The 27,557-nt window shown below is 46.9% G+C and overlaps 1 protein-coding gene across 25 annotated transcripts in view; it reads left to right on the forward strand.

The window, feature by feature from the left end:
* Unc-13 (unc-13) overlaps positions 1–27,557 on the forward strand; it is a 697,844-nt gene that overhangs the window by 564,914 nt on the left and 105,373 nt on the right. For 8 of the 25 annotated variants that reach the window (XM_076431933.1, XM_076431934.1, XM_076431936.1 and 5 more), the window contains one exon: positions 8,903–14,860. The exons of the other annotated variants lie outside the window; for them this stretch is intronic. In XM_076431933.1, the coding sequence (XP_076288048.1) occupies positions 9,524–14,860 (5,337 nt within the window). In that variant the 5' untranslated portion in view covers positions 8,903–9,523. The remainder of the gene's footprint in view (positions 1–8,902; positions 14,861–27,557) is intronic. 25 annotated transcript variants of the gene reach the window in all.

The following is a 27,557-nucleotide window of genomic DNA, read 5'->3' on the forward strand; positions in this document are numbered from 1 at the left end:
AGTCTGTGTTAGGTCAATATTTATTCGCGAGATAATCGTGATATTGCGCCGGCGTGTTTCCGGAACACGGAGAGCCGTACTTAACTGGCTGAACATTCTGCAGACCAGGTTTAATTGCTTGATTAATTGTTAAACGCTTTTGAGCGGGACGCAGCCCGCGGCCGTCGCGCCGGTTGCGCGTTTCCGGCTGAATAACTGCAGGCTACGTGGACGGTAGCGTGGGGGGCCAAAAGTTGCTCTCAAGGAGCTAATGCCTCTTCCGTGTCGCACTTTATCGGGCGAACTGCTCAAACGGCCAGACAGCCTCGTGCATCTTGGATGCGCTGCGCCTCGGAGCGTCGTCGTCAAGTTCCCTCGAGCGAGTAATCCGGCTTGAACTCGGACGAACGACCTGGCTTTGTCCCGATTTGTCTTTAAGAAACATCGCCGAGGTTTTGCCCGATCAATTTTTCAGATTTATAAAGGCCCAAGATTCACCGTCGAACACCCACCCTTAATTCTACTCGCTACCACCCTGGCGAAAAGCACACTGCAATTGTCCGCACGTCCTCTAACGGGGAATTCTGGTTTTTGGCGGCCGTTTTCCCGCGAGTCTTCTCGGAATTTTTTCAGAAAATCAATTTCCAATTTTTATCGACTAATTTGAAGAAAGTGGAATGTAATGAAATCCTATTTTTCATGGGAACAGCCTTTACAGATCTGAAACAAATAAAAATTCTATCGGATTTTATATCTAATTGTCTCGTCTTGATTTGAGGCGCGTATGCAATTTGTTTTATGTGAAAATTATTAAATTTACACGTGCTATATGTATATTTTTTGATATGGCATGTTTCAACTGACTTAAATAAATATTCGTAAAGATTCCTATTGGATATGGGTGTTAATGAATGCACACTGGTACTTTTGTAATAAAACAATTCTTTATTTGACAAGGGAAAGACCCCAAGTGTCCGACTTCGATTTTGATAATCTTTTGTGAGACGATGATATATGAATCCCTAATGATGTCTGCAAAATATTACGTGTAGTTACTCAATAGTTTTAAAGATATAATCAATTGAGCTTTCACGCAACCTGCTGACACATCATGGTATATCAACAAGGTATGAAAGTTTAATTGTTCATATCTTTAAAACTATTGAGTAACTACACCTAATATTTTGCAGACATCATTATGGATCCATATACCATCGTCACACAAAAAATTATCAAAATCCAAGTCGGATACTTGGGGTTTTTCCCTTGTGAGAGGAAAACCGTTGGAACCACGAAAGGAACAACCAGGGTTTCCTCGTATGTTCAGTATCAAATGGGATACTTTGTAATCTCTGTTTATTAATACGATTCTGAGATCGTCGATTCATTTTTGACAACGAACAACAAGTTTATTGTGCTGGTAACTTATTGATAATCCAACAATTCCCTTCGTAAACTATCGAATACGTGCCGCGACACGACTGTCGATATTAATGCGATAAATAACGTTAATTTTCTTCGGCCGGATAACTTGAGGAGACCTGTTGAGCCGCAATTCGTTTAGCAACAGCCTGTAATTAAATGTGTCTCGCAGAAGATCGACGACGTATTTCCTGGCATAAATTCGGCCGGTGATAGCAGAATCTTTCTTCGGGAAAATGGCTCCGTCCCTCTCGGAGAATAACCGGAAATGGGATTAGCCTCGCCCCCTCTCCCAGTCTTCGTATCCTATTTCCTGCTCAACCTCCGTCCCTCATACTCCTCAAGGTTCAGCGAAAAAGATGCGGAAGTACTACGTGACGATCACCGTAACGAGATTCCATATCTCTCGCGAGAATCTCGTAAGTGGAAACTACGAGCCTTTTGATTATCGGGTGAAACGGGCGAATGGTTCCCGATGCTTATGCATTAAAACCATTTTACGGGAGGAATTATGTTTCCTCCGGTTTACAGTGGCTGGCCGGGAGTGGGTAGGTCGTAACGGCTTCATACTACTACATGACGACGGTTTGCGAATGTACAGGGTGTCCCACGTGTTCTTCACGAGGAATCAAAAAACTTCTTGCAGTCTAGTAATGTTTGGAAGTAAATTAAGATTGGAAATGGTAAATAATCCTAATGAAACGACCACAAGATCAGGAACAACTCTCAATGCAATATTTACAAGACATTTAGACAAAATTGAAGCAAGAATATTTATATCATGTTTTAGCTATCACAAGTCAATTGTTTCAATGATAGAATCATAGAAAATCATAGAAAAAGATAATGAACGATCAAAAATTGCGACGCAAAGAAGGAGAGCATGTGGGAAAGAAAGAGTACATAGTTCATAGCATTTCCCATACGCTTGTTTGCGTCGCAAATTTTGATCGTTCATTATTTTTTTCTATGATTTTCTATGATTCTATCATTGAAACAATTGGCTTGTGATAGCTAAAACATGATATAAATATTCTTGATTCAATTTTGTCTAAATGTCTTGCAAATACTGCATCGAGTTATTACTAAAATGTGTTAGCTTCTAATGAAAGCTTAAAAATAATCGAATTTGGGCGAACGAAACCCACGACGTCTCCGAGGCGTCATTTTGATACAAGAGGTTAATTAGACCTCTGGAATTAGGGTCAGATCAGGAGTTGTTTCCCCCTTCTACGATGTTATTCCCCGGAGGCAGGCATCCCCACCCTTCTCTGTCGTGCATGTGTCACAATGTCACGTGGCTAATTCGATAACGGCAGAGAGGGGGTCACTGTATTCCCCTCAAGTTCCCCGGTCTGGAGAGAAGCCGTGTTTCCCGGAAATCTCTAGTGTGCTCGACGATGTACAATGATTCAGGAAAGTATTTGAACGCGCTTTGAAACAGTAAACCAATTTTTCCAATATTTCCAAGAACAGTCAGGTCATTTGGTCCGATTACAAAAAGGTTGTACCGGTTTAAAGTACGATCAAACTCTTTCGCGAGACACTGTATACAGGATGTCCGAAAATTCGTGAACTTCCCGAAAGGGGGTGGTTCCTGAGACCATTTCAAGCGACATTTTCCTTTGCAAAAATGTTATCCGCGGCTTTGTTTACGAGTTATTAACGAAAAACACGGACCAATCTGGCGCGCCAACTGTCTATTGGTCGACTGTGGCAACTCGCGTCTAGGTCGCGCTCTGATTGGTCCGTGTTTTTCGTTAATAACTCGTAAACAAAGCCGCGGATAACATTTTTGCGAAGGAAAATGTCGCTTGAAATGGTCTCAGGAACCAGCCCCTTTCGGGAATTTCACGAATTTTGAGACACCCTGTATACGTGCGAGAGCGAATCTTCTTCTAAAGTCTATTTGCTCGGCCATGAAATTGTTATGTTCGCCTCTTCGAGAACAGCACTTACTCGATCCATATCTTCCCGGTTCCCTATCCCTTCCGTTCCCGAGAAGGTAAACCAATCCTCTACATTGTGTTCTAACCGGTGCCCTTCGATTAAAACAATATTTATACGAACGTGTCTTACCGGGTTATTATCCGCAAGGATATAGGAAGCGCGCTGACCTTCCAAATGTAAATATCGGAAAATCGATAGTCCCCTATGTAAATAACCTCGTAGTATGCGACCGCAGTTGCGTAAGCATAGAGTGCACACCGTGTTACATGGGTTTCGTGGGATGATTTCGGCCATATTCCCATTGCTCTCGTACGTTTAATGATTTAACGTTCATGCATACTTTATGCCTCCACTGTTCCGTGGATTGGCGACGGTCCTGCCTGTCTCTATGGCGACGGATTCGCTCTACAATAGTTCCGATCGAATCGATACAAATGCTGTTACACGTTTTCCACGAAGTTTCTTGCCTGGAGAACGTACGCTGAACGGCAAAACAAAGTTTCACACCAGGTTTTTGGGACACCCTGTATAGCAGTAAAGTAACTGTCGGGAATGGGTTTCTAAGTAACTGGAAACGCTGGAGAATTCCTTTAAAGGGGAAGAAACCCGACTGCAGGGAACTAGCAAGGAATTAGTATCTATTAATTACATTTTACTAGACTTTGGGTCGAAACATGGGTTCGCGGCAATCGGTTGTTTGTCCTTATTTGAGCAAATTTTGAGCTTCACAAAGGTTCGTTTGATAGAGGAAGGTTCATCACGCCGCGCTCTGGCCGTCATATCAGTCAAAAAAGTCTTTTTGTGACAGAAAAATTCATTGGAATCTGTTCTCTCGATTTTTTCTCTACTTTGTACATTCATATTATTATAATAGATATAAATATAATCTCGTTAAAATCATGAATTTTATTTATTAAAATTTGAGCCCTCGACCAGCCCAAAATTTGCTCAAATAAGGACAGACAACCGATTGCCGCAAACCCATGTTTCGACCCAAAATCTAGTAAAATCTAGTTAGATTCTAGTTCATTGCTAGTTTCGTCACGTGACTGCCCTTCCGTCTTAAAAACTGTTTTTATTGGGAGTACAAATAAGTCTCCGCCGTTTTTCATCTTAAATTGGGCATTTATTGCGAAGGAACGGTACCTTATGTTCTGTTCAAAGTATTGTCCATCGCTGACCACTACTTTTTCCCATCTTTCTGTCAGCATCCGGATAGCGCGTCGGAAAAACGCTTCATCTTTTGACGCTACCCATGAATCGACCCAATTTTTCGTATCTTCATATGATGTTAAGTGCCGCTCAGACAGGCCATGCGTCATCGATCGAAACACGTAGTAATCAGAAGGAGCAATGTCTGGCGAATACGGCGGGTGGGGTAAAACTTCCAGATTAAGTGTTTCCAAGTAGGTTTTGACCGGCGCCGCAACACGAGGACGAGTATTATCATGCAGAAGAATGATTTTGTCGTGTCTGGAGTAACGTTCGGAAACTTTTGAAACCACTCACGACAACTTCTCTCACTTAATGCAGCCTTACTATATGCTTCTACAAGCAATCGATGCGCCTCAGCTGCAGATTTCTTCAAATTAAAGAAGTAAATCGGAACTTCCCGCAAATGACGTTTATTCGGCTGAAAACTCGACATTTTCGCACGAAAAAAATATACGACGCTGATACACAATCGCTATTATTTCGAGATTATGTTGTTGACAGATGACGTCTTACACTATCTGATTTCAAACGTCGGAGAGACTTATTTGTACTCCTAATATTTAACGGCGCGGAAAGACGTCTTTACAATTCGGCTAGCGGACTCGAAGTGAAGGAAAAGCATGTGGCAGTGGTGAAAAAGAAAAAGCTGCATCGTTTATTGCCCTGGCCGTACGAGAAATACCAGGCCATCGGACGATGACATCTGATTTGTTATTTTACGTTGGAGAACTGCATTGTTTCTCACGGACAACGAAATTCATTTCTGCTCCTTGGCAGTTGCAATATTATTGCTAACAATCCAACAGTAACCAATACTGGTATACAGAAATAGCAATTTGAAAGTTTCTTTTGTCCGCCACTGTAATTCCGTCGGATCTAATGAGGCTCCGGTGTTTGACGTCACCGGGTGGATTCGTCGTTGATTGGTTACAGAGTTCCATGCTCAACTAAATTAAGACTTAAACTAGCTTAAGTCGAATTAAAGAGGATTCTCGCGCAGCCACGATTCGTCCAGCAGCGAGGCACTTATATCGTCGTTTCGATCATCTTTTTTCACGAAGTCTGGCTTCCCGTCTGCCATCGAAGTAAGCAGGTAAAAAATATCTCAAGGATCCCGATGACCACGTTCGAACGAACGAACGATCGATTTATTATCGGCGACGAACGGCCAACGAGAAACTTTTCAAAAGCGACCCGACAGCGATTCACTTTTACAGCATTTATGGAATTGTATTTACAATGACCGTTAAAAGACGCCGAACCGCCACGCCAGCTCGATTCAACATAAAACTGAGCGGGACCGATAATGGCGACCGTTTCAAAAGGAATTCGCCATTTTATACGCGCCAAGACGCTGCGGCCATTATTGCACCGGATAGCAATATCTGGTCGGCGTGCTTGATACGTGTCTTTACGAAAACTGCAGCGCGCCCAGGCATTTTATTGTGAACGAATGATAATATCAGTAAGATTTCTCTCTCTTCTGGAACTGTCGTCCAATGTCTTCCGTTTTTATCGGCATCCTCCGACGAAATTGTTCCGCGGAATTGAATTCGAACGGGAATAATACTACACATGACCTTGGCGCGACATTGGCCAGAGGAAATTCGTAAACACTAGGCGAACGATGGAAATAAGGAAAGATAGTTTCTACTCGATCCATTTTTGTGATACACTGCTGGTCAAAATGATAAGGCACCTCAAGATTTTTAGCAATGAACATTCATTTACACGTAGAAAGTGAATATACAACAAAGTAAGGTACTAACTTTTAAAAAGGGTGTCTCAGCTGAAGGAGGCCACCTAAATATCTCCTTTATTTTTCTCGACAATGTTTAGGTCAGGAGACCTTGCAGGCCAATTCAAAACCTTTATATTTTCCGCTTGAAAATAATTTTTTACTATGCGAGCAGTATGCACAGCTGCATTATCTTGCTGAAATATATATTTTCTGCCAGCAATTCTGCGAGCATATATTCCAATTTGCTCTTTGATTAAATTGAAGTAACCATCACTATTCATACGGCCCTGAATAAATTTTATTTCCATTTTTTCTCTATAGCCGATTCCTTCCCGTATCATTACTGTACCGCCACCACATTGTCGACGACTCAACACCCTTTGTTCCTTTCTTAATAATTCGATTCCACTGATATTTCATGACATATATATGAAATTTTGTGTGTGTACGGTGCCTTATCATTTTGTCCACCAGCGTAAATCCTAAAATCAGCAGTCCAGTGAAACAGCCCGAAAAAATTGATCTCGACGGACCCGTACTTGATTTTCGCGAGCATTGTTTCCCAGGGAGGCACACGAGTATAAACATGGCCGCTGGTCACTCGATTGTTCTCCCGTGGACTCGCATAAATCCGTTCGAAACGGTCTTTTCCGCTCCGCCGGGTTCACGCGGCCAACAGCTTTCGCGGGAGGAAAGTTCCGGGGCACGTGAAAAATGAAAATGGAATTCGTTATCGCGAGACCGTGGCTGGAGAACCATCGTCCGACGAGGTTCATTAATCCGCGAAACTGCCGCGAGAACTTTCCGACGAATTCGTGATTCTTCGAGCCGTAATGAACTGGATAACTATGGAGAATCCAGCCGCGGCTCCCGCGGAACTGCGGGAACGTGATTCGAGTTGGCAATGCCAGTCTCCGAAACAAATCTCCGGCTCGTTCGTTTGCGGATCGTTGATTATGCAAGTTGTATGAAGAAATCTGCCCGTGATTATGTCGGAAAAGTAGCGTTGCAAGGGTGCACCGGTTTACTCTTTCTCCTCAAAGAAATGGCGGCTCCGCCTTCGTGGCAATTTTTATAATTTCCATAACTGCGAAATGTAAAATCGGTGATCTGATCGTGGTAGGTTTAGTTAACAACAGTGCAGTATTGTTTATACGAGAGACATCTTCTGCTCGAAGACGCTTCAAACTTTCCAATTCAAATTCATTAATTAGACATCGGTCTCTCGCGCGGATTTCGCACAGTGCGCGACGGATACGATGCAGAAACGAGTCGGACGGGCGGTAGGGGATTGGAGGTGGGAGGAAGAGGTGGGAGGCTGGTCGTCGCAGCGGCGAAATTGAAAATTAAAATTTATGATTGCATTAAGCAGCTTAAGCGCGACACCGGCTGCGGCGCGACGCGGCGAAGGAAACTTTTGAAACAATGCGGAGCAACGCAGCGGCATGAGTAATTATACGGTCAAACTATTTTCTTTCGCGCCCTCTCCGCTGTTTTTCGCCAATGAATTCTCGACGCCAGTGTTTTCTCAAGAGGCTGCCGGGTAATGCATCTTCCTCGGTAAACAAGGCGTCGAGAAATTTCAGCCGCGAACCACAGCTTCCAACAGAGCGGATCTTCTGTGGCAATCATGAAAAACAAGGCAACTTATCTCGCCACATCTTCTTCTCTGTGATGAAAATGTTCTTCAGCTATATAATACATACGTGCGATACAGTCGACATGTTAACGCGTTGCCTCCACCAACGTCGAAATCCTAATCCGTCTTATCGTCGAGCTGCAGCAGTCGTGTTGCAGCTTCAATCAGGATGCAGAGATTTCTTACTAGCACGAGTTAGGTACCCATTAAGCGAGCACTCAGGTGTTACTTGCAGCGGTGGTTAAGGAGCGCGTTGCTAGGATGCGTGAAAGCCTCGCAGGGAATAGTTTAGCTATTATTCCGGCAACGTGGGAACGCGTGTTCATTTTCACTGGTTTCAGCTAGATATCGTGTGCCAGTCACATCAGAATTCTTTTTTTGTTTCTTTGATCAACTTCAGATTACAACGTGCAGTCCTTCGACCAACATACTCTGCTCAGAAGTAGTTGCATAAAAGATCTGAAGAAGTTGCTAGATCAAAGAAAGAGTTAGAGCAAAATGAGAAGACAAGTATTGATCTGGCGACCCTGTTGTTTGAGTTTTCTTTCCTTTTCTGGGTTAACAACGAAACTTTTACTTTGCTTTTGCGGAATAGTAGCACAGAAACCTCCAGAAAGTTCTCGCAATAAGCATAATCATCGGCGAGACTGGAGATCTCAGTGGTCGAGGATCAGTTACAGTAGAGTAGCTGCTATTTTGCAAAAGTTAACATGAAAGGAGGACAATTTTACAAGGTTTCCGATTGAAAGTTGATTCGATCCTGGCCGACGTATGTCTCGTGGATCGTACGTCGGAAATATTCTGACGAAGTCACTGCGTCTCGCATGGAACACACACACACACACACACAGACCTAGTATCCTAAGTCCAATCACTATGGAAACTGTTGTCAGCGATGACTCGGTACGAGGAAGCCTCGTACTAAGCCACGCAATCCGTTTGCTCCTCTTTTCCAGATAGCAGCAGCGGCATGAACACACGAGACTGGTTACGAAGTGCCATTCGCCGAGTGTCGCGCGATCTCAAGCGGTTCATCAAGATCGGCGACTATCAAACTTTGTGTATGCAGCCGTAGTGTGTAGGACCGGGGACAAAAGGGCGGTAACATAGATCAACGATCCGGGGGGTATAGAGACACAGTGACTGACAATATAAGAAATATATATATATATATCACGCTTTGGTATCGTAGAAGTGAAACGATACCGAGACAGAGAGATTCGCGCAACAAGAAGAAAAAACCTGAAAGAAAATATATAGTGTACAGTTCGGGTAGAGGTGTTGAGGGAAGTGAACGGTTTTTGTGGGAATAATCGACATGGAGACCATGATCGGGGGCAGTGCATTCGAGTGTCGTTCGATCTTTCGAGCATCCAACGCATCCGCTCGGTACATTCAAGCGTCATTCATGTTCCTCCTTGGGCCGCACGGAAGACTGTAACTTGGCCAACAGCCTGGTCGCGCGGATCCACGCGATGAATCACCCGGGGGATCATCGAGAGCCTGAATCGGGTCGGATCGTAGAAGCTTAGTTGGCTCTGGTAACCGAACAGCCGCGTAATCCGTGCGCGAACTTGATGAAAATGGACTCGACAAAGCTGGGTGGGCCAGCCCCAACCAGCCCAAGGGCTCACTCGCCCGTGATGGCGAGCTACAGCACGAGCACCGCTGCTGCTGCTGCCACGGACGCAAACATCGACTACGTGATCAGCGACTACATGGAGAGGCTCGGTACAAGGTTGAACATACTCGAGACCGAGTTGAAATACGCTTGGAGGGCGTTGGACCTTCTCAGCCAGGAGTACATAAAGATGTGGGAGAGACTGGAGAAGCTGGAGGGGCTTCTCTACGAACAACAGACGGTGATCAGTCAGCTGATCGAGTTCTACACGAGCGACGGTGCCCACCAGACAGCCAGCGTTGTGGAGCAGACTTTGGCTAGCCAACAGACTACTGTGGGGGAGTTGGACGCGATCGCGAAGAGCATAGGCGCGAGCATGGCCATCGAAGAGTCGATGAGGGACAAGCTAACGCAACAGGAGTTGGCCAGGATGCACGCAATCACGCAGGACAGCACGACGGCCACCGCTGTTGTCACCGACATGCACAGGAACGTCAGAAACCTGGACGCTCTGGAGACTCTCGCGGAAGAGAGTAATATTCCAGACGAAGCGTTCTACAGGAGCCTGAACAATGCTTACAGGGAGGACCTGATTTGCGGCGACACGTCTAGACCGACGTCGCAGTTAGGGATGATCTGGGAAGAGGCGGAGGACGAAGACGTCAACGGCAAGAAGGACGTGGACACGAGTCTGTTTGAGAAGACCGTGACGAAGGACAAGGAACTCGAGGAGCTGACCAGCAAGCCGACTAAGGAAGAGATCAAGGAGACAACGACGGACAAGAAGGACGAAACGGACGAAGACGAAGGAGAAGTATTTAGCGCGGCTGACTATAAGAGCTACCGAGGTAACACGCCTTGCGTCAGCGAGCAAGACTTGGCGCAGCTGTCCAGGCTCAGTTCGATCGATCAAGTAGCTCTGGAGAAGCTGCACGAGTTGGAGAGCACCGAAGCTGAAGCGAGAAAATTAGCTGAAGAAGCGAGTAGCATAGACGAACAATTTAGGAAAATCTATGCGGAGACCGACGTCGACAGTTGGACCTTCTCGAAGAGCCCTGGATCGACCGGCAGATCGATCTCTAGAGTCAGCACCGACAGCGGTCTGGCCACCGACGGCGATTTCACCACCAGATCAATGTCACCCAGACTGACGTCCACATCCAGAACGAACTTGGACTCGATCTCCAGCACCTACACACCACCTAGACTCAGCTACACGTCCACCTTGCGTGAGAAGAGCCCCGAGCCGGTAATCCAGTTGCCCATAGACGTCGGCAGTTTCGCGAAGGGCTACGCGGAGAACAAAGAACTGACCGATCTGATGGCTGAGAGCTTCGTAGCGGTCACTTGCGCTTCGCCCACTATATACAGCACCACCGCCGAGAAGATTCCATCGCCGACTCTATCGGCAGGCAGCGTCCATAGCGTGCACAGCGTCCACAGCGTGCAAAGTCTTCGGACTAGACAAGACAATTTTTTCGGCAGCGCAGCACGACTGAATTTGGAGTTCCAAGAGAGCAGAACACCACCGAGCCCATCGCCGAGTTCGCCGCCTCCGCCTGCGCCCAGAGACACCACTGATACGTTCCTGATGCCAGGGGCGGATCAGAGGGAAGCCGAAGCGAAGAGCTCGCAGAGCCCTACGTTCCTGAGGAACGCCGAGAAACTGGTGTCCATGGAGCAGGGTCGTCTGAGCCCGCGAGCTCCGCATTCACCGAAATCTCCGCGAGTGTCGCCGAAACACGCCGTCAAGCCACTGAGCGCGGTGAACATTGTCGCGGCGAAGTCCGACTCCGGCCTGTCGTCGATGAGCGGATGGAGCAGCTTGGACAAGTCGCCCAGTTCTCCGAAGAGCTCGATCACCAAGATGCTCACCTCTTATTCCTTGGATCACGCGAGAACAACTCTCATCCCGAGCACCACCACGGCGAGACCCGCCAGCCCGATCCCTCCTCTTCCGGAAACCACGTCCTCCGTGATCACGCAGGAGCCGTTGTACGATACGCCGGAGGGCAGAGACGCGTTCGCCAACGCTACAGCCACGGCAACCAGTCATTCGTACACCTTGGCGATGAATCATCTGTCGAACTACGCTGCTATCAAGACACCGACCACCAAGGAAGAGTACAACTTCGTGCCTCCACCAGCGCCCGTCGCGACGACCTGCCAAAGCCCGAAGAGGCGAGGTCGTCAGCAAACGTTACAACATACTTACGACAGCGTGCCAGTCGGGACCACGCTCGACTATGTGTTTAGATCGGACCAACCGGCTATTTACTCCGTGGCCGGTAGCAATCGACAACAAGCGATCACCAGCGTGTACACCAGCGGTTCCGGCAATTACGGGCCGAAGACCACGATCACCGCTTATTATCCGGACGCGATGGAACCGTACAATAGCTATCAAGACAACTTCGGCCCCGTGCAGTACACGGAATCGAGCGCGGTCAGCCACATGAAGAAGCCGTTCAGAAGCACCGCGTACTCGGACGGTCTGACGAACCACGAGAGCTACAAAGCCGCGATGTACCGCACAATGTTCCCCACAGGCAATATCACCGATGCTTTGTCCTATTATCCGACCAGCGCGAATCTCCCCCGAACGGAGACGAACGAGAGCTCGTGGTTGAACTCGATGGAGGAACAGATACCGCACGACTCCACGTCCTCGAGCATCCGATCGTTGACCTCGGACGGTAGCTACGCGCAGAGTCCGTACACCGACAGAAGATATCCTCAACCGCCGGCCTATCATCACACCTACGTGAACCAGAACTACCCGCAGGCCTACCAGCAACAGTACCAACCGTACAATCAAAGACTGAGCAGCTCGGAAAGCGCACAACTCGCCGATGGCTACCAGAGGCAGTGGCAACGCGAGCACCAGTACATCCAGGACCACGACACAGGCCGGGTGTCGATCGATCAATCCCAGCACCAGCCGAGCGAGTATTACGACGCGTCTAGCGTGATTGTGTCTCAGTCGGGGTACATCAGCATCGCGGCGAACTTGAAGGATCACGAGGCGGATAACGCGAAGGCTGGGAAGAAGATCCGACGGGGATCTTCTCTGAAGAACGCGATGAGCTCGATGAGCAACTGGTTGCCAGACTTACACCTGAGTAAGAGACATAGAAGCCACTCGTTGCCTGGCGGTGTCAGGAGGGAGGACCTGGACGGGCCTCAGGATCAACAGCAGAGACTTCCTGCGGAGGTGGCCACGGGCAGAGGACGCGGCAGAGGTCAGACAGCGAGGAAGAAGAAGAAACACACGCTGGTGTCGACGGTGTCGGGCATTTTGCAGAAAGCGAAGAGACGAAGCCATCAGACGCAGTCGTTGTCCGATCCCGAGCAATCGGAGACCGAGTGGAGCAGCGGCAGACAGAGCGGCCTTTCGGAGGATGAGGACAGCGTGATGTCGGACGCGAACCAGGACCAGCCGTTCTTCGCGAAAGTGAAAACAACGAGCACGAAACGGAAACCGGTATCACAGCCGCTGCCGCAGCAGCAGCAGCAGCAACAACAACAGCCGCCGACGCAGCTGTCGCAACAGCAAAAAGAATACTTGCAACAGCAGCAACAACAACAGCTCCTGCAGCAGCAAATGCAGCAGCAAGCTCTTCAACAACAAATGCAGCAGCAGATACAGCAGCATCAGGAACAACTGCAACAGCAGGCTCTGCAGGACGGCTGGGGCAAAGAGAAGGATCAGAAGAGGGACATCGATCACGATATCGATCAAATGGGCGGTTTCGAAGAGGAGACATCGGGAAAGAGCACTGGGTCCGGTTCGGGAGGATCTTCCATATTCCAAACTGTCGGCGAACTGAAGAAATCGACGGGCAGCTCGGACGAAGCTCCCAACGAGAAGGCGCCTAAGCTTCCGCCGGTGACTTTGATGGGCGGTTCTAGCATGGAGTTCGCCGTGTCGAGAGCGCTGGGCAAGTATCGACAGAGGCAATCTTCCACGGTGTCCGACGAGCAGCCGCCCAGCGAGGATTCCGGGAACGACAAGAAATCGGAGGAGGGGACCGTCCAGACGCTCGAGACCAGTTTCGAGTACCCCGAAGACATGTCGGAGAAGAGCGAGAAGAGCGAGAAATCGAGCAGCACCAGATTGCCGGAGTTGGTGACAAGCATATCAGAGGAAGCGCCGCCGTCGGAAGGTAGCCCGTCCGCGTCCAGCACGAGAGGTTTGTCGATGGGCAGCCGATTCCTGCCGCGACACCAGCAATCCCTCGAAATTCCATGGACGGGATCGCGACCCGGCGAGCTGGACGAGGACAACCGTAGCACGCATTCCTACCGAAGCACGTCGAGGGTCTCCTCCAGGCGGCAAAGTACGGAGGATTCGATCGATTCCGAGGACGAATGGTATCGGTACGAGTTGAGGAAGCTGGAAGAGATGGAAAGACAATCGCAGATCGAAGTCGAGATGGGCGAGGTTCTGGTCGAGGAACCCGAAGAGCCGGAGCACTATCGACCGGACGACACGGTCAAGGAGAAAATGTCGTTCGTACTGAAGGAGCTGAAGATGAAGGCCACCGTGAAACCGAGAGAGATGAAAGAGGAGAAGGAAGAACAGAGGACGACCCCGAAGGTGAACGGAACCATCTCGAAGGATCGTCGGATAGACGAGAGAGACAGGTACCGGGACGAGAAGCCGATACCGAAACGAAAGTCTGCGGAGAGTATCGAACAGGTGTTTGCGAGAGTGACCGATTACCATACGTGGGCGCAAGAGGAGGAGATCAGAAAGGAAAAGCCGCCCTCATCGATGGAGGAGGGCTCTTCGGGGGAGACCTCGGGCCCCGATAGTCCCGTACAGTCGATGGACGAAGAGGAGGAGGAAGAAATCATCCCGAAGGACATCGAGGAACAAGAGTCTCGACGGAGCTCGAGCGGCTCGACCCTACGACACGGTGAAAAAATTCATCCCGGTTCAGAATCCCTTTCTCGCGAAGGTAGCGTTAGTGTACCACCTAGCGAGGTGTCCGTCAGCATCCCGGGCGCTTGGGATTCGGAAAGCACTGTCCTTGAAGGCCTCGAACGCGACGGAGCCGGTAGCGCCGAGACGGCAACTACCGCGACCTTGAGCCTGCCGAAAATCAAAATCGACTCCTCGTCCTGCGGTAGCTCGGACACGACGCTTAAGGAGGGCCAGGTCAGCCCTGGCCCCCCTGGATCCAAGTGGAAGCTACTGAAGGCGTTGAAGGAACGCCAGGCCGAGGAGAAGCTCAAGGGGGTCGAGGAGGCCTCTAAGGAAACTGCTATCGCTCAGGGACCCACGGCAGTGAGTATCATGATTAAGTGAGGACACGAAAACCTTTGTAAGGCGTACTCGAGATTCGGGGGTTGGGTGAAGTCGTAGGTTTAATTATTGCGTACACGCTTTCGACAGACCTATCTATCATTATTTCTCCGCGACATGTTTCTTCTGCTGTGTACTGGTCGTTTGCGAATCAAAGAGCGAACCCTGAGGAGATCGCCTGTCGAGGTCGCAAATCACTTCTGATATCTTTCGCTTCTTCCAAAGTCGGAATACAATTAAAGCCCGACTGTACCGGTTTCGAGAAACAGAACACCAGAGACACTTCAGTTTCGAGAGACCTCGACAGGCTCTGACGTCGCGTCCTCCTACGTAACCTAAGCTGCAAGGACGAACGACGCAAACCCGCTCGAAAAACCGAGACAGACGTCGCTCGATCTCGCTGAAACGTAGCCGAAACGAAACGAAAACAATCTCGAAAATTGCGAGATCGTCGACGAGTTCTCGGGCTGTCGCGTCGCTTGTCTTTGACGGATTTATTTGCAGCGTAACAGCTTGATTTCCGGCGTCGAGAGCTTTCGATTGGTTGTCGCCGGGACGGCGAGTAACGAGTACGCTCTACGCTAGCGAACTGTAAATGGAAAACCTACGAATTTAAGCATATGCCGCGTGTAAGGTCTAAGCGTGACACGTACAAACACACACTACCAGTCAATACTAAGGTAACGATAAGAAAGAGAGAGAGAGAGAAAAAGAAAGATGGATGGAGAGACGGAAGTGAAGCTTTGCCTCTACGGGTTCCGGTGCGATCGCGTCCCGGACGTCTTTGTCGGGACGACGAGCGCCGACGAGCGACGCGTTGGACCGATCTGTAAACTCGCAAACCATGTATTAAACAGCGATACGTACTAGTCAATTCAACAAGTGCAGCGTCGCCGAGACGCTCAGCCAAGCAATATACTCGTAGAAGGTTGGCGAGAACGCACGACTAAGCATCGATCGGTAGTCGCGATCGGCGACGATCGATTTCGAGAACCGGGTAGGGTTAATTCGACGGCGGCGAACCTACGGACACCGCCGTCTACTAAACGAGGCTTGTTTAATTCATAGATCCTAGAACTACTTAGATGGTGCTTTAATAATCGATACGCTTTAAGGTTAGTATTATCGACAGCCGTGTGCCTGCGCGGTCAATTAACGTTCCCGAAGAGAAGCTGACCGGTGATCTTGGTCCACGACGTTTCTGCTAGAGGTATCTTTGCAGGACAAGCCGGAGAAGAAAGAATTCAGAGATTAGGAGAGTCGCCAGTTCATACAATTACCCCCTCTCTCTGTCAGAATTGGAAGAGAAAATAGGGGAATAGCATGGTGGAAGGGGAACAAGTCTCAATCTGGCGACTCTACATCAGAGTGGTTCACCTAAATTGAAACGATCAGCGTACGCAATCGGGAACCATGTTGATATTTCGCTTCGAGTCGCACATCTCGGATCCGCCGTAACGTTAAGACTCGAGACGAACGTAATCTCTTCCGAATTATCCGCGGGGTCTTTAGACGCCACGCGAGTAGCACAAACCGCGCGTTTACATTTCGAAAGCCTCTCTACAGCTATGGACGAGTCAGGGGATGCGGAATCGGGTGAACAGAAGCGAAAGAAATCGCGCAGGCACGGCTCAGAATCTCGTTCATCGTGCACATCGAAAAATAACGATCTCCCACCGGAGAGAGAAAAGCTCGCGGAATGTGGAGGAACAAGATGGCGGAAAGTCGGCTCAGCGTGGAAATACACATTCGATCGCTGAAAGTTATCGCTGGACTGCGGACCTTTGTGCATTCGTGCCGTTTATAAAATACGTGGGAACATGGGATATGATTCTCCGTGCAGGCGATCTTCGCGTGATTAAAACCATAAAATAATAATTTATTAAACGACGCTGCTTCCGTTTAACGTCAAGAATGTATTTTTACGGATAGTTTATGCGATTTCGAGATGACCACGTTGTATACAACCGCAGCAATACTTGCATAACGGGGACAGCGATTTCCAATAACGCAGCGCATAGATATGCAAATGCATACAAAAATACGGGGTGGCGGAAGTGGCAATTTGGTCCAGGCTGTGCGACGTGTCACCGAATGGAAACGTATTGTGCTCGTACATCGAGGAATATATTTAACACGTTGCGTTCGTTTTGATATTTCTCGAGCGTCGTTCCTCCCTAGCAGAGTCGCCGGTCCAGGGGAAATGGCGTCACGCGGCCGGCCCGTCGCAGAAGGGTAGTCTGTTTAAATTCGATGAAAATTTTCCCACGTTACGCGAAGATCGCCCGCGCATTTACTTCCAACTTTATTCTGATTTCGCTGACGCAGCCCGTGAAAGGGGACTCTCCGCACGAAAGTCCGCAATCCAGGCCACTGCACCTTTGTACCAATCCCTTTTACTATTTAAACACTTCGGGGAATGCTCTTTCTCCGAAGCGCATCGATCAGAACTTTTTGTAGATCCTCGAAGAGGGACTAGCGTGTGTCCCAGCTTTTCCTCGGGACTATGTCAATTTAGAGATACTCTTTTCTTCCTGAACGTGGGCGTGGTAAAAGTGACGTCGCGCTCTTCTACTAATCATGGACAATACTCTAGATTCGCTACGTTCTCCGTATAAGACCGAGGAATAAGGGGAAACGATTTCGGCCTAAAACGGTCGCGAACGATACACGCGCGTACACTGAGATATATCATCGCGTGGCTCTGTCGTCTCGCGACTATTTTCGGATCGACGATCCGATGAACCGGGGATTGAAACACACGGTTTTTTCGTTTTCGTATTCTTCCGACAGCTGCGAGCAGATTTCGACAAAGTCGCACGAGCAACGAAGAGCGATGAGATTAACGATCGTTGTCGTGCATCTTGTAGTTACTCGTAACTAGTTCACATTATATAGGCTGATAGGATGATAGAGATTAGTTCCGGTGAGTTAGGACAGCCGGTGCGTAGTCGCGTGCAAAATCCTGGAGCCGTGAGCATGTTGCCCGAGAAATAATCACCCCCACGGCACACCGCGCGCAGAGTCGCCAGATCTGGGGAATTCCCTCTCTCTAACTGCACCGGATTAGTCACGTGGCCGAGCGGTAGAGTAGGGAGACTCCCGATCTTCTGACCAGTGTCCCCAGATCAGGGGAATACAGTTACCCCCTCTCTCTCTGCCAACGCGATCCGTGACGGAAGAGAGGGGATTAGAGTGGGGAGACGAGTCTTAATCTGGCGACTCTGACTCCACGACATACTTCTAGTCCTTTTGAGACGCTTCCTAAAGCATTGTCAATTACGAGAACCTTTTAGACGGGAACCCGAGTTTAGCGCGCCCTTTTCTAGACACCGGGAATCATATTTTGAGAACGGTCGTCCTTTTTTGACACGCACGTGTAGAATACCTAGTGACCGAACAGTCAGTATACACAGATCCTGTACACTGTAAACCGTCCAGATAATTCGTCAAAAATGTCGCTAACGGGAAGCGAAGAGGATCGTCGGATGAACATAAATCCATCTTAATACTAGATGCACGGAATTTTCATGAGAACATTGTTCCGCCGTTGTTGCTCGTACAACAGGTTGAGAGGATTGGCAGGGGAATGTTCATTGGCAGGGGTGGACAGTTGTCCTGAACCGATCGAGAGAACAGAATCCGACGTCGACGGGGCGTGCCCGGCTTCAGGATTTGAATAGGCTCGTCGTCGAATCGCCGGAAACGCGCTGAGTAGTTCACGTGCTAAGATTTTCCTCGTACTCGTCCTCGGACGTACATACCATTTCGTAATCTCGAAACGATCGATCGCGTTCCGGGTACCGATAACCGTTCGGCATAACACGATATGTCCGCAATAGTTCCGTAATCGAACTGATACGCCGTCGGGCGCAGCTACACACCTGTGTGTATGTATACATGCTTGCATATACAGGGCGGTCCACCTGAATGCTGCCACGAAAATGTACATATCTCCTTCAAAATCGCGTTTTCATCTATTCGAAATCAATTTCAAACTTTAATCCTTTGACTCGAAGCTATTTTAATTACGAAATCGGGACGTTTCTTTCGACCCAGATCAGTTTTATTCTTTGTCATCTTTCTTGCGTTTGGTTCCATTTTGCACAATGTCAGAAAACTTGTGTACATTCGTACGAAGTGTTTTCTACCGAAATAGTATAATTCCGAAATCATCGCGTTTCTTCGACCCAGATCAGTTTTATTCCTTGTCATCTTTACATTTTGCACAATGTCAGACAGATTATACATTTTTAAATGTTTTCGGCGCAACGGGGTTCGATCGTTTATTACAAATTATAAAGCAACTTTGCTAATTGTCAAACAAAATCAACGTTTCGATCCCAGTTTGGATCTTTTTCAAGATTTATTTGAGTCGCGTCTGTAAATTACAATATGTTGTAATTTTGGAAAAAATAGAATATTAAATGATTTAGATTAAAACACTTAAAAATTTATTATCAGCAAATACGATCGATAGAAGAAACATTTGTCAGACAGATCGTTAACAATCATACGAAATGTTTTCTACCGAAATCGTTTAATTACGAAATCGACACGTTTCTTCAACCCATATCAGTTTTATTCCTTGTCATCTTTACATTTTGCACAATGTCAGAAAGATTGTGTACAATCGTACGAAGTGTTTTCTACCGTTTAATTCCGATATGAAGACGTTTCTTTCAACCCAGATCAGTTTTATTCTATGTCATCTTTCTTACATTTATTTCCATTTTGCACGACGTAAGTCAGATTGTGTACAAATCAAGACGTTTCTTTCAACCCAGATCAGTTTTATTCTATATCGTCTTTCTTACATTTATTTACATTTTGCACAATTTCAGAAAAATTGTGTACAATCATACGAGAAGTTTTCTGTACCACGACAGCTGAGGGACATATTTAGGTGGCCACGTTTATGTGAACCACGCTGTATACATATATACAAATATATATATGTATACGTATTTACGCACGCACACGATATGTATAGACATTCGCGCGACACAAGAGAGAACAGGCGCACAGAGAGCACACACCGACCACATATGAATTTCTGTTTTATCGCGCGACGATTAATCCGCTCCTTCCGTGATACATACCGTGTTGCGCTAAAGTATCGGGCCACAAGGATCTCTAATCAATTCTTCTGCGTTCAACGAATCACCAGTTCGACCACCTTGTTCCTTTTCCAGCGTATCGGTTCGGAAAGTTCGGTGCATTGAAATTCAAAGATAGAATTCAGGTACTTGTTCGGAAAATGTCAAAATTGACGGGACAGACTGGGAAATATGTTATGAACAACTATATTAATTTTCTCTTCGAATTTCAATTTATAAAAAGCGCTACGGAATTTCGTTTCAAACCCAGATACACGCACACCGGGTGCAAAACCGTCGGATGACAGAATATTCCGCAGTAACGCGTACTGCTCGTTCGATTCGCGTCTCTTCTGCGACACGCGGTGCAGTGTCCAGCTGTAATATTATTTTCCGACCGGTTCTCAGTGTGGGAACGGTCAAACGAATTTTCCTAACACGTACGATAGGCTTAAAAACTAAAGACACTATAGCGATAGATATTTCTTAAGGTACTTTACAGGAAACCGTGGCTGAACAACATTCATAACCACACCGGGCTGCTGATAATCACGCAGCTTCTTCGTCTTTTTTTTTTTACATCGTTAGAAATCGTTTCTCGGGATGGGAATTATTCGTTCAGGCTGTCCATTCGTTGTAAAGGCTAACTATGCAGACCCGCCACTGTTACCGTTTGATCTATGCGAACCGAATTTGTGTTTGTTCAATCCAACTCGACCGGGTACCCGCGTGCCCACATGTATGCTTTGCGAAATGTTTTAATGAAAATATCGTAAAACCGCGCGACGTTTCCGTTCTTTAAATATTGCTCTTGGAAATAGAAATTTACGTGGAAAGTTCGTTATATTAAACGCGTGAAACGCATTCGCTGTTTCAATTTCCTTGTTTTCAGCGAATGAAAATAACATGAACGTTCAAACACAAATAAGATAAAAATGGTGACCGTACAATTTCCGTCGAGATTAATCTGATGCGTCTTTGGATGAGGAAAAAAACGTTTTATTAAATTCAACTCCTTTATGGGACACGAGAACAATTTAGCGGTAGAGCGTCGTGGATTCTCCGAATATCACGCTGCTGCGATTTGAGACAACAAAGCGTTTCAAATTCGTTTCACCATGTTCGACCCTCGCGAGGAGAATGCTTTTGAGGATCCGCGAAGCTGGATCTATTCAAATCTCGTCAATTTTCTTTCTAATTTGTTTCTTAATATGAACATTGATCTGTTTATTGGATTCGGGATGAGTAAAGAGTTCTCAGGAGAATATGCGTGAGGATATCAGCAGCCTGGCGAGAACACGGCTACACACATTGGAAACAGACGCAACACAAAACAGTCGCGTCGTACACACGTCCAAAGTATATGCTTCCGTATCTAAAGACTTCGCAGGCGTATAATACTCTAAAGCATAGGCTAGCAATTAATTATCGTGTGTAGATCGGTGTTAGTATATTAGGGACAAAGACGGGGTTGCGCATTGCTCGCAATCCGGCGAGCGGGTTCCAAGCAGTGGCGGCACGAAACCGTGGAGGCCCGGGTCTGACCAGCTACGGCGTATTTCGTTGAACCCTTTGCACTCGGAGATACTTTAACTCGAATGAGTAGCCGAGAGAATCAATTAGAAAGAGAATTGAAAATATTCTAAGGCGAGAGATAGGTTTGAGCAAAATGTCTGAAAATTGTGAAATTTTCCAGCGTTTACACGAGAGTGCCCCGTTAATTGGTCGGGCCCGAGCACACGTATCAGGCTCGGTCGGCCGATCGATTGTTCTCGTAATTGGCGGAACGTGCCGGGCGGCTCTGACATTAGGGGCGCATACCACCGGCGATGTCAATAACAGCAAAAAGTCGGCAGAATTGTCGTGGTGCTCGTTTTTTCAAAGCGTCGCTCGGGGTCAGCGGGTTGGAGCGGCTCGAGATGGCTGGCGTTCTCCATCCAGTGAATGGGAACAACCCCTTTCTGGAATTCTATACGGAATTATTAGGTTGTTGCACATTGTCCGATTTATCGAACGCAAATGTTATGCGAGGAGTACCATTATTGCCTGCTGGTTCGTCATTTGGTGTTGCGGTCATTCTACAATTATCGAATTATGAATTTAAAACATTGTATTCGTACAACACCAGACATAGTTCGCTTTGAATCAAATTCTTATTTTATTTAGATAGAACATCATGAATGAAAACACATGATGAATCAGAGTTGGGCATTAATCGATTGAAATTTGATCATGATTGATTGATTGATGTGTACGATTAAAAAAAGAAATCATCGAAAAATCGACGGTTGATTCAATCGATTGATGATTTTTATCGTCAATCGTTGATTAAGAAAAGAAATCATCGAGAAATTGACGATTCATTCAATCGATTGATGAAGTTAATCGTCAATCGTTGATTATTACAAAAAGAAACCATCGAAAAAAAACATAAAAGCACGTAAACAGAGTTTGTATTACATATGTATAGACCAAATGACAATATGTACACCTAAATTCAGTTTAGATTTTTTCCAGTATCCATGCAGTTTTGATTCCGTATTTCATTTCGAAATTTCAGCAGTTAATCATCGATCAATTAACGACTAAAGTAGAAATTTAATCGTTGACCATAATTAACGATCAATAAGTATTTAATCGTTGATCGCAATTAATGATTAATAAGTATTTAATCGTTGACCGCAATTTTTTAACGACTAAACTAGGAGATTACTTGTTAATTGCGTTTAACGATTGAAGTAGAAATTTAATCGTCAATCGTTGGTTAAATCTTTGCCCAACTCTGTGATGAATGAAAACACCTTCTCATCTGTCGTCCTGAAAATTCTGAACAGAGAATCTGGTAAATTATTGTTGATGAAAATAGTCTCTTTTTAAAATGCGTTAAAATTAAATTAAAAATACGTTAATAATTAATTGATAATAATACTTCTACGATCGATTAATTATTTTTGATGTCCGACGGTTATAGCCAGATGTGTGGAATAAAAATAAAAATGGTACGCGAGGTGGATTAAAATAGAGTCATCCAAATAGAAGATTCGAAGAGTCTTTTATACCTGAGCGTATTGAGTGTTCGCATTTTCTGACACGCTATTGTTGAAACATCCGGCTTCCTAGTTTGTCGAAAATAAATATTCTGCACAGTTGAAATAAATCAATAAAGTGCGACTATCTAGTCCCTTATTCAATTCTGAATTATTCCTTATTCAATTTCAATGATTTTGTTGCTGAAGATATTTCATCTCCTGATTGAACGAAGACGGAAACGAGTATTCAAGCTTTTACGTAGTTAAAAGTACTGAAATGTGAATACAGTTGAACGAGAAGTCTTGGAAAGAATTTTGTTAACCCGGAGAAGGGACAAAGGCAGGTTAAAGAAAGTAAGATGAGAACGCACGCGTTTCCGGAACATTCCGTAAGCTGACAATTCTTGGAGCGATAAATTTTAATTCACACTGTCGCTGGAACAAAAATATGCGACCGCCTGGCTGGAGAAGGTGAAGCTCAAGAAACAGGGAGAAGTTTAAGTTGGAGTTAAAGTTACGTTTAACTTAATCAAACTTGAATGAAGAAAAATGGCAGGAGAAAGGTCCTGAGACAAAATAGACTATGTCGTAACGTTATTTCCCAGCCTCGTTCGAACTCGACGAGCGACCAACTATCTTTACGATAATCGTGTCACAATTTTTGCACAAAATTTCAGCTGTTATAATGAGAATGGCACACGCGAACGGTCTGGGAAGATGAAATTAGGCTAATGGAATGGAAGAGTCTAATTCCGCTCGCGTTTCCAAAAATGAAAAGTCTTTACGGACTATTTTTAAAGGGTAATCGTGAGCTAAAAGACTGTTAACGAAAATGCCACTCCAAAAATTAACCGAGGTCTGTGTAAAAGTTGAAAGCTATTTTTGAACGATAATCATGAATGATATAGTTCTTGGTGGCGAAACTAATGGAAACGCGGCGCGTAAACAGGTGCGGGGAAATAAAATTAGGCCAATGGAATAGTCTAATTCTGCTCGCGTTTCGAGAAATTAAATGAAGTCTCGGTAGCAACGGCGAACAATAAAGGACGCAATTGTAAACGTCCTGGAGATTGAGCTGCGCACCGTGCTCCGGGTGTCTTGAGAACTTTTTTACGGGAACTGGCTCGCCTCCAGAGAATACCGTGAATGAATCGAGATTTCGCGGGACACTCGTAGCGTCCACAGTGCCTCCGTGGGATTCAACGAGATTCCGTTAGCACGTAGAATTCTATGCAGCGACACGTACCGTTCATGGAGAAAGACTTGCGGAAAGAAACTTGCCAGATGCATCTTTTGTTACGATAGAGCAGCGGCTGCAATAACGTGCAGCGTTCCAACGAACGGGCAGGAAACTTCGTGTAATTGAATTAGATCGGGTGGGAGATCTTAAACGTCTTCGCTTCTGGACTGCTCGAATATCTATGCAAATATCTCTCCTGGGCCCCAGTGATTTTCAGCATCAATCTCGAACTTCATTATTATCAAGAAATAATAGACAATTCTTATTTCGCATGAAGATTCGCCGTCGAGCAAGGAAACTATTCGCAATAATACGAATTGAATAAGGGACAGAAGATCGCTTGGAATGAAAGAACGATCGAGCACGAGATGAAGCTTCGTCGAAATTCGAGTCGCACCGTCGACTATATTTACCGTTGTTCCGAATCGGAGAATCTGCATTCGTTTCTCAGGAGATTCTCGTCGAGCTGTAAATCAATCACGGCGGCGCTGAATTATTCGCGGTCGGATATCCGGAAGGGAGACGTTTCGTTCCTGGGGAACGGAGAACGCCGCCATTATCCCCTGACGCCTCGAGATTCAGACCAATTGTGTACCATTTCTCACTTTTATACGAAACGAATTTAAAGAAGCAAGAACCTCTCTAAAAGAAACGCGCGACTATAGGCGAAGGAAAGCGGAGGCTACAGGTTCGCGGACAGGGGGGACGTTAACTGTGTCTGTATATTGTGCGATTATAAACGGTCATGGTTATTGTGTATGTATATTATCACGGTTGTCGTTGTGTCTAACACATTGTTAGCCGTCTCTCGTGGTCCAACCGCGGACACAATTACCCACAAACTCACCGAAGCCGCTCGTGCGCGCCGAACGATACGACACGAACTCTCTCGTGCGAAAGGCGTCGTAGAAAATCGACTTGGGCGCAGTCCGATCAAATTAGGCTGTCGTCGATGATCGAATCAATCCTCGTGGAGCGACGGAGGAGGACTGACAATCCCGATTGGCGCACACTTAAGCGTGCACTACTGTGTTTCCTGTCGACCAGGGAGGGAGAATTGTGCGAGCATCGTTCGGCGCTGCGAGCGTCTTCGGGCACACTCGAACACTTCCGGTCCAGGATCCGCGATCCACACGGAGGATCATCTTCGAGCTTCCGAGTCCACGGCGTCGCGTCGTTATGCAGATTCGCGGACATCTCTTCGAGAGAAAGAAGCCTCCCAGGGGATCGATGTAGCAGGGAGAGAGACTGCGTTGAAATATTCCGAACGGCCTCGGGCTCGTTAAAGAAGTAATAACGTCTTCTCTCGCGAGACACTGGCAGACAGAATGTCGTCTCTCTCAGGTGGTAGCACACGCAGATCCACCCCCGCGGACGGACAGAGTTGCGAAACAAGACAGAGGTTCGTTCGAAAGTTTCCCGACGACTGCACCCCTGCTGCGAGCTTTCTTTACGACAGCGAACATCGGGACCAGATGTCCCGAGACTTCGTCCGCGGAGTTTGGGACTTCGAAAAACATCCCGGGCCAATCTTCCAAATTGCTCGCGTAATTCCCCGGCGTTAGACTTTCGAGATTCTCCGCGGAACGAGCGGCAGTTTCTCGTCTCAGAGATTCGGATTAAATGATGTTTGACTACCCGCAATAATATTTCGAATATCTAGAAAAGGCGCTGGACTTTCTCTGGTGAGGCCTGTAGCTTCAACGTTAATTCAGAAGTTGGATAAAACCGTCGGAGTCGAAGTACGCGAATTAATAGAAAAGACAACGTCGCATACGAACCACTCAAACGATTACGCTGGCTCGTATGCGAAGAGTCTAAATCCCGATAGCACCACACACAAATCACAGAAACAATACCCTCTGTGCTGAATTGGAGGGTTGGCAGGAGGGTCTGAACAGGTTATAGAGGGGTGCTGCGTTCGGCTCGCCTAATTCCGTTTGTATCGCCACCAAAGCCCCATGTTTAGATCCTTATGGCACACGTTGACGCTGCAATAGGATTCGAATCCGTCGATATTACCATTCCCTTCGACAACGAAACTACACGCGTGTGTTCCGAGTTCGTAAACAGCGTTGGTTGTACTAACTCCCCAACAGAAAGATGCGGCAGAGGTGCAGTTTGAATCGGAGATTGTTTTCCGTGATGATGAACACTGCATATCATGGATCAATTAGTCATATTTGTCTGTTCGCGGCGCGGGGCTGGCGTCTCACTCGCACCAACTCTTATATACATACGCGACCACACGAACAAGCTCTCGTTCACGCATCCACACACAGAGACACACGTATATGTATAACACGTATGATAACGATACTATTAGCCTACGCGGTAGTTTTGTGTCAATTAATAATGTAACGAAAAATCGTTTAGCCGTGTTTACCGGGCTGGGAGGGGCGGGGAGGGACGGGCAGAGTATAGTTAGGGTAAGAAGCTTTCGTGTGATAACCGGGGAGAAACGCGTGGCAGGTGATCATCGTCGGGATGTCGTGCAAAGCCGACGACGACGTCTCGCAAGCTCGTGCGCGGAAGTAGCTTGCGGTTCTCCGGCGTTTCTGCCGGGACCGAGAGCGAGAACAGAGTGAGAAAGGCCGATGTCGCTTCATCGACCGCATGGTTGTGTCCAGTTGCTTTTTGGGGAACCGAGGGAAAGAGAGAGAGAGAGAGACAGAGACAGAGAGTAGGTGTTCAACGTTGTCGTTGCCCGCCACCGTGAAAATAATGCCACCGCTTCTGATTAAGTTTTCACCGCTCCCACTTCGCCCGACACTACGCCCCGATTGCAATCGCGCCGACAAACCCGCCACATGGCGCACTGCGAGCCCGAATTAGTATACACAGCTGTCCGGAATCAATTTACCTGATCATTTTCGGAGATTCACGTTCCTCTCGTGATTATTCAGCTTGTCGGACATTGCTTGATTTCTCAAATCAAGAAATATATAAGAATAGCGAAATCTCTCCTAAGCATTATAGAGATAAACCTTTTATTTGTTCATCGAATAAGAATCGTGTTACGAGGTGTCCATTCACCAGGTCTCTTTTTTTTTAATGGATGGTGACGTGACAGATGGCCGCTCAATGCCCGAGCCGGCAAAGAATCGGGGGCCCGCTTTCCGTATATCGCCCGACTCGTTATCCTCGGGCCCTGAACGACTCCTGTTCTCGGACAGTTCACTGGACAGGTCACCTAGTAAAAATTTCACGAAACAGTCGGTAAACTCTTCGATCCTGCTTCGGAAATGTTCTGTTGTACCGTCGCGTCGGTCGCCGCGCCGTGAAATATTCATCGCCGATAGCTTCGGCCA

The sequence above is a fragment of the Lasioglossum baleicum genome, chromosome 10 (assembly GCF_051020765.1).
Source record: "Lasioglossum baleicum chromosome 10, iyLasBale1, whole genome shotgun sequence".
In the NCBI taxonomy this organism is placed as follows: domain Eukaryota; kingdom Metazoa; phylum Arthropoda; class Insecta; order Hymenoptera; family Halictidae; genus Lasioglossum; species Lasioglossum baleicum.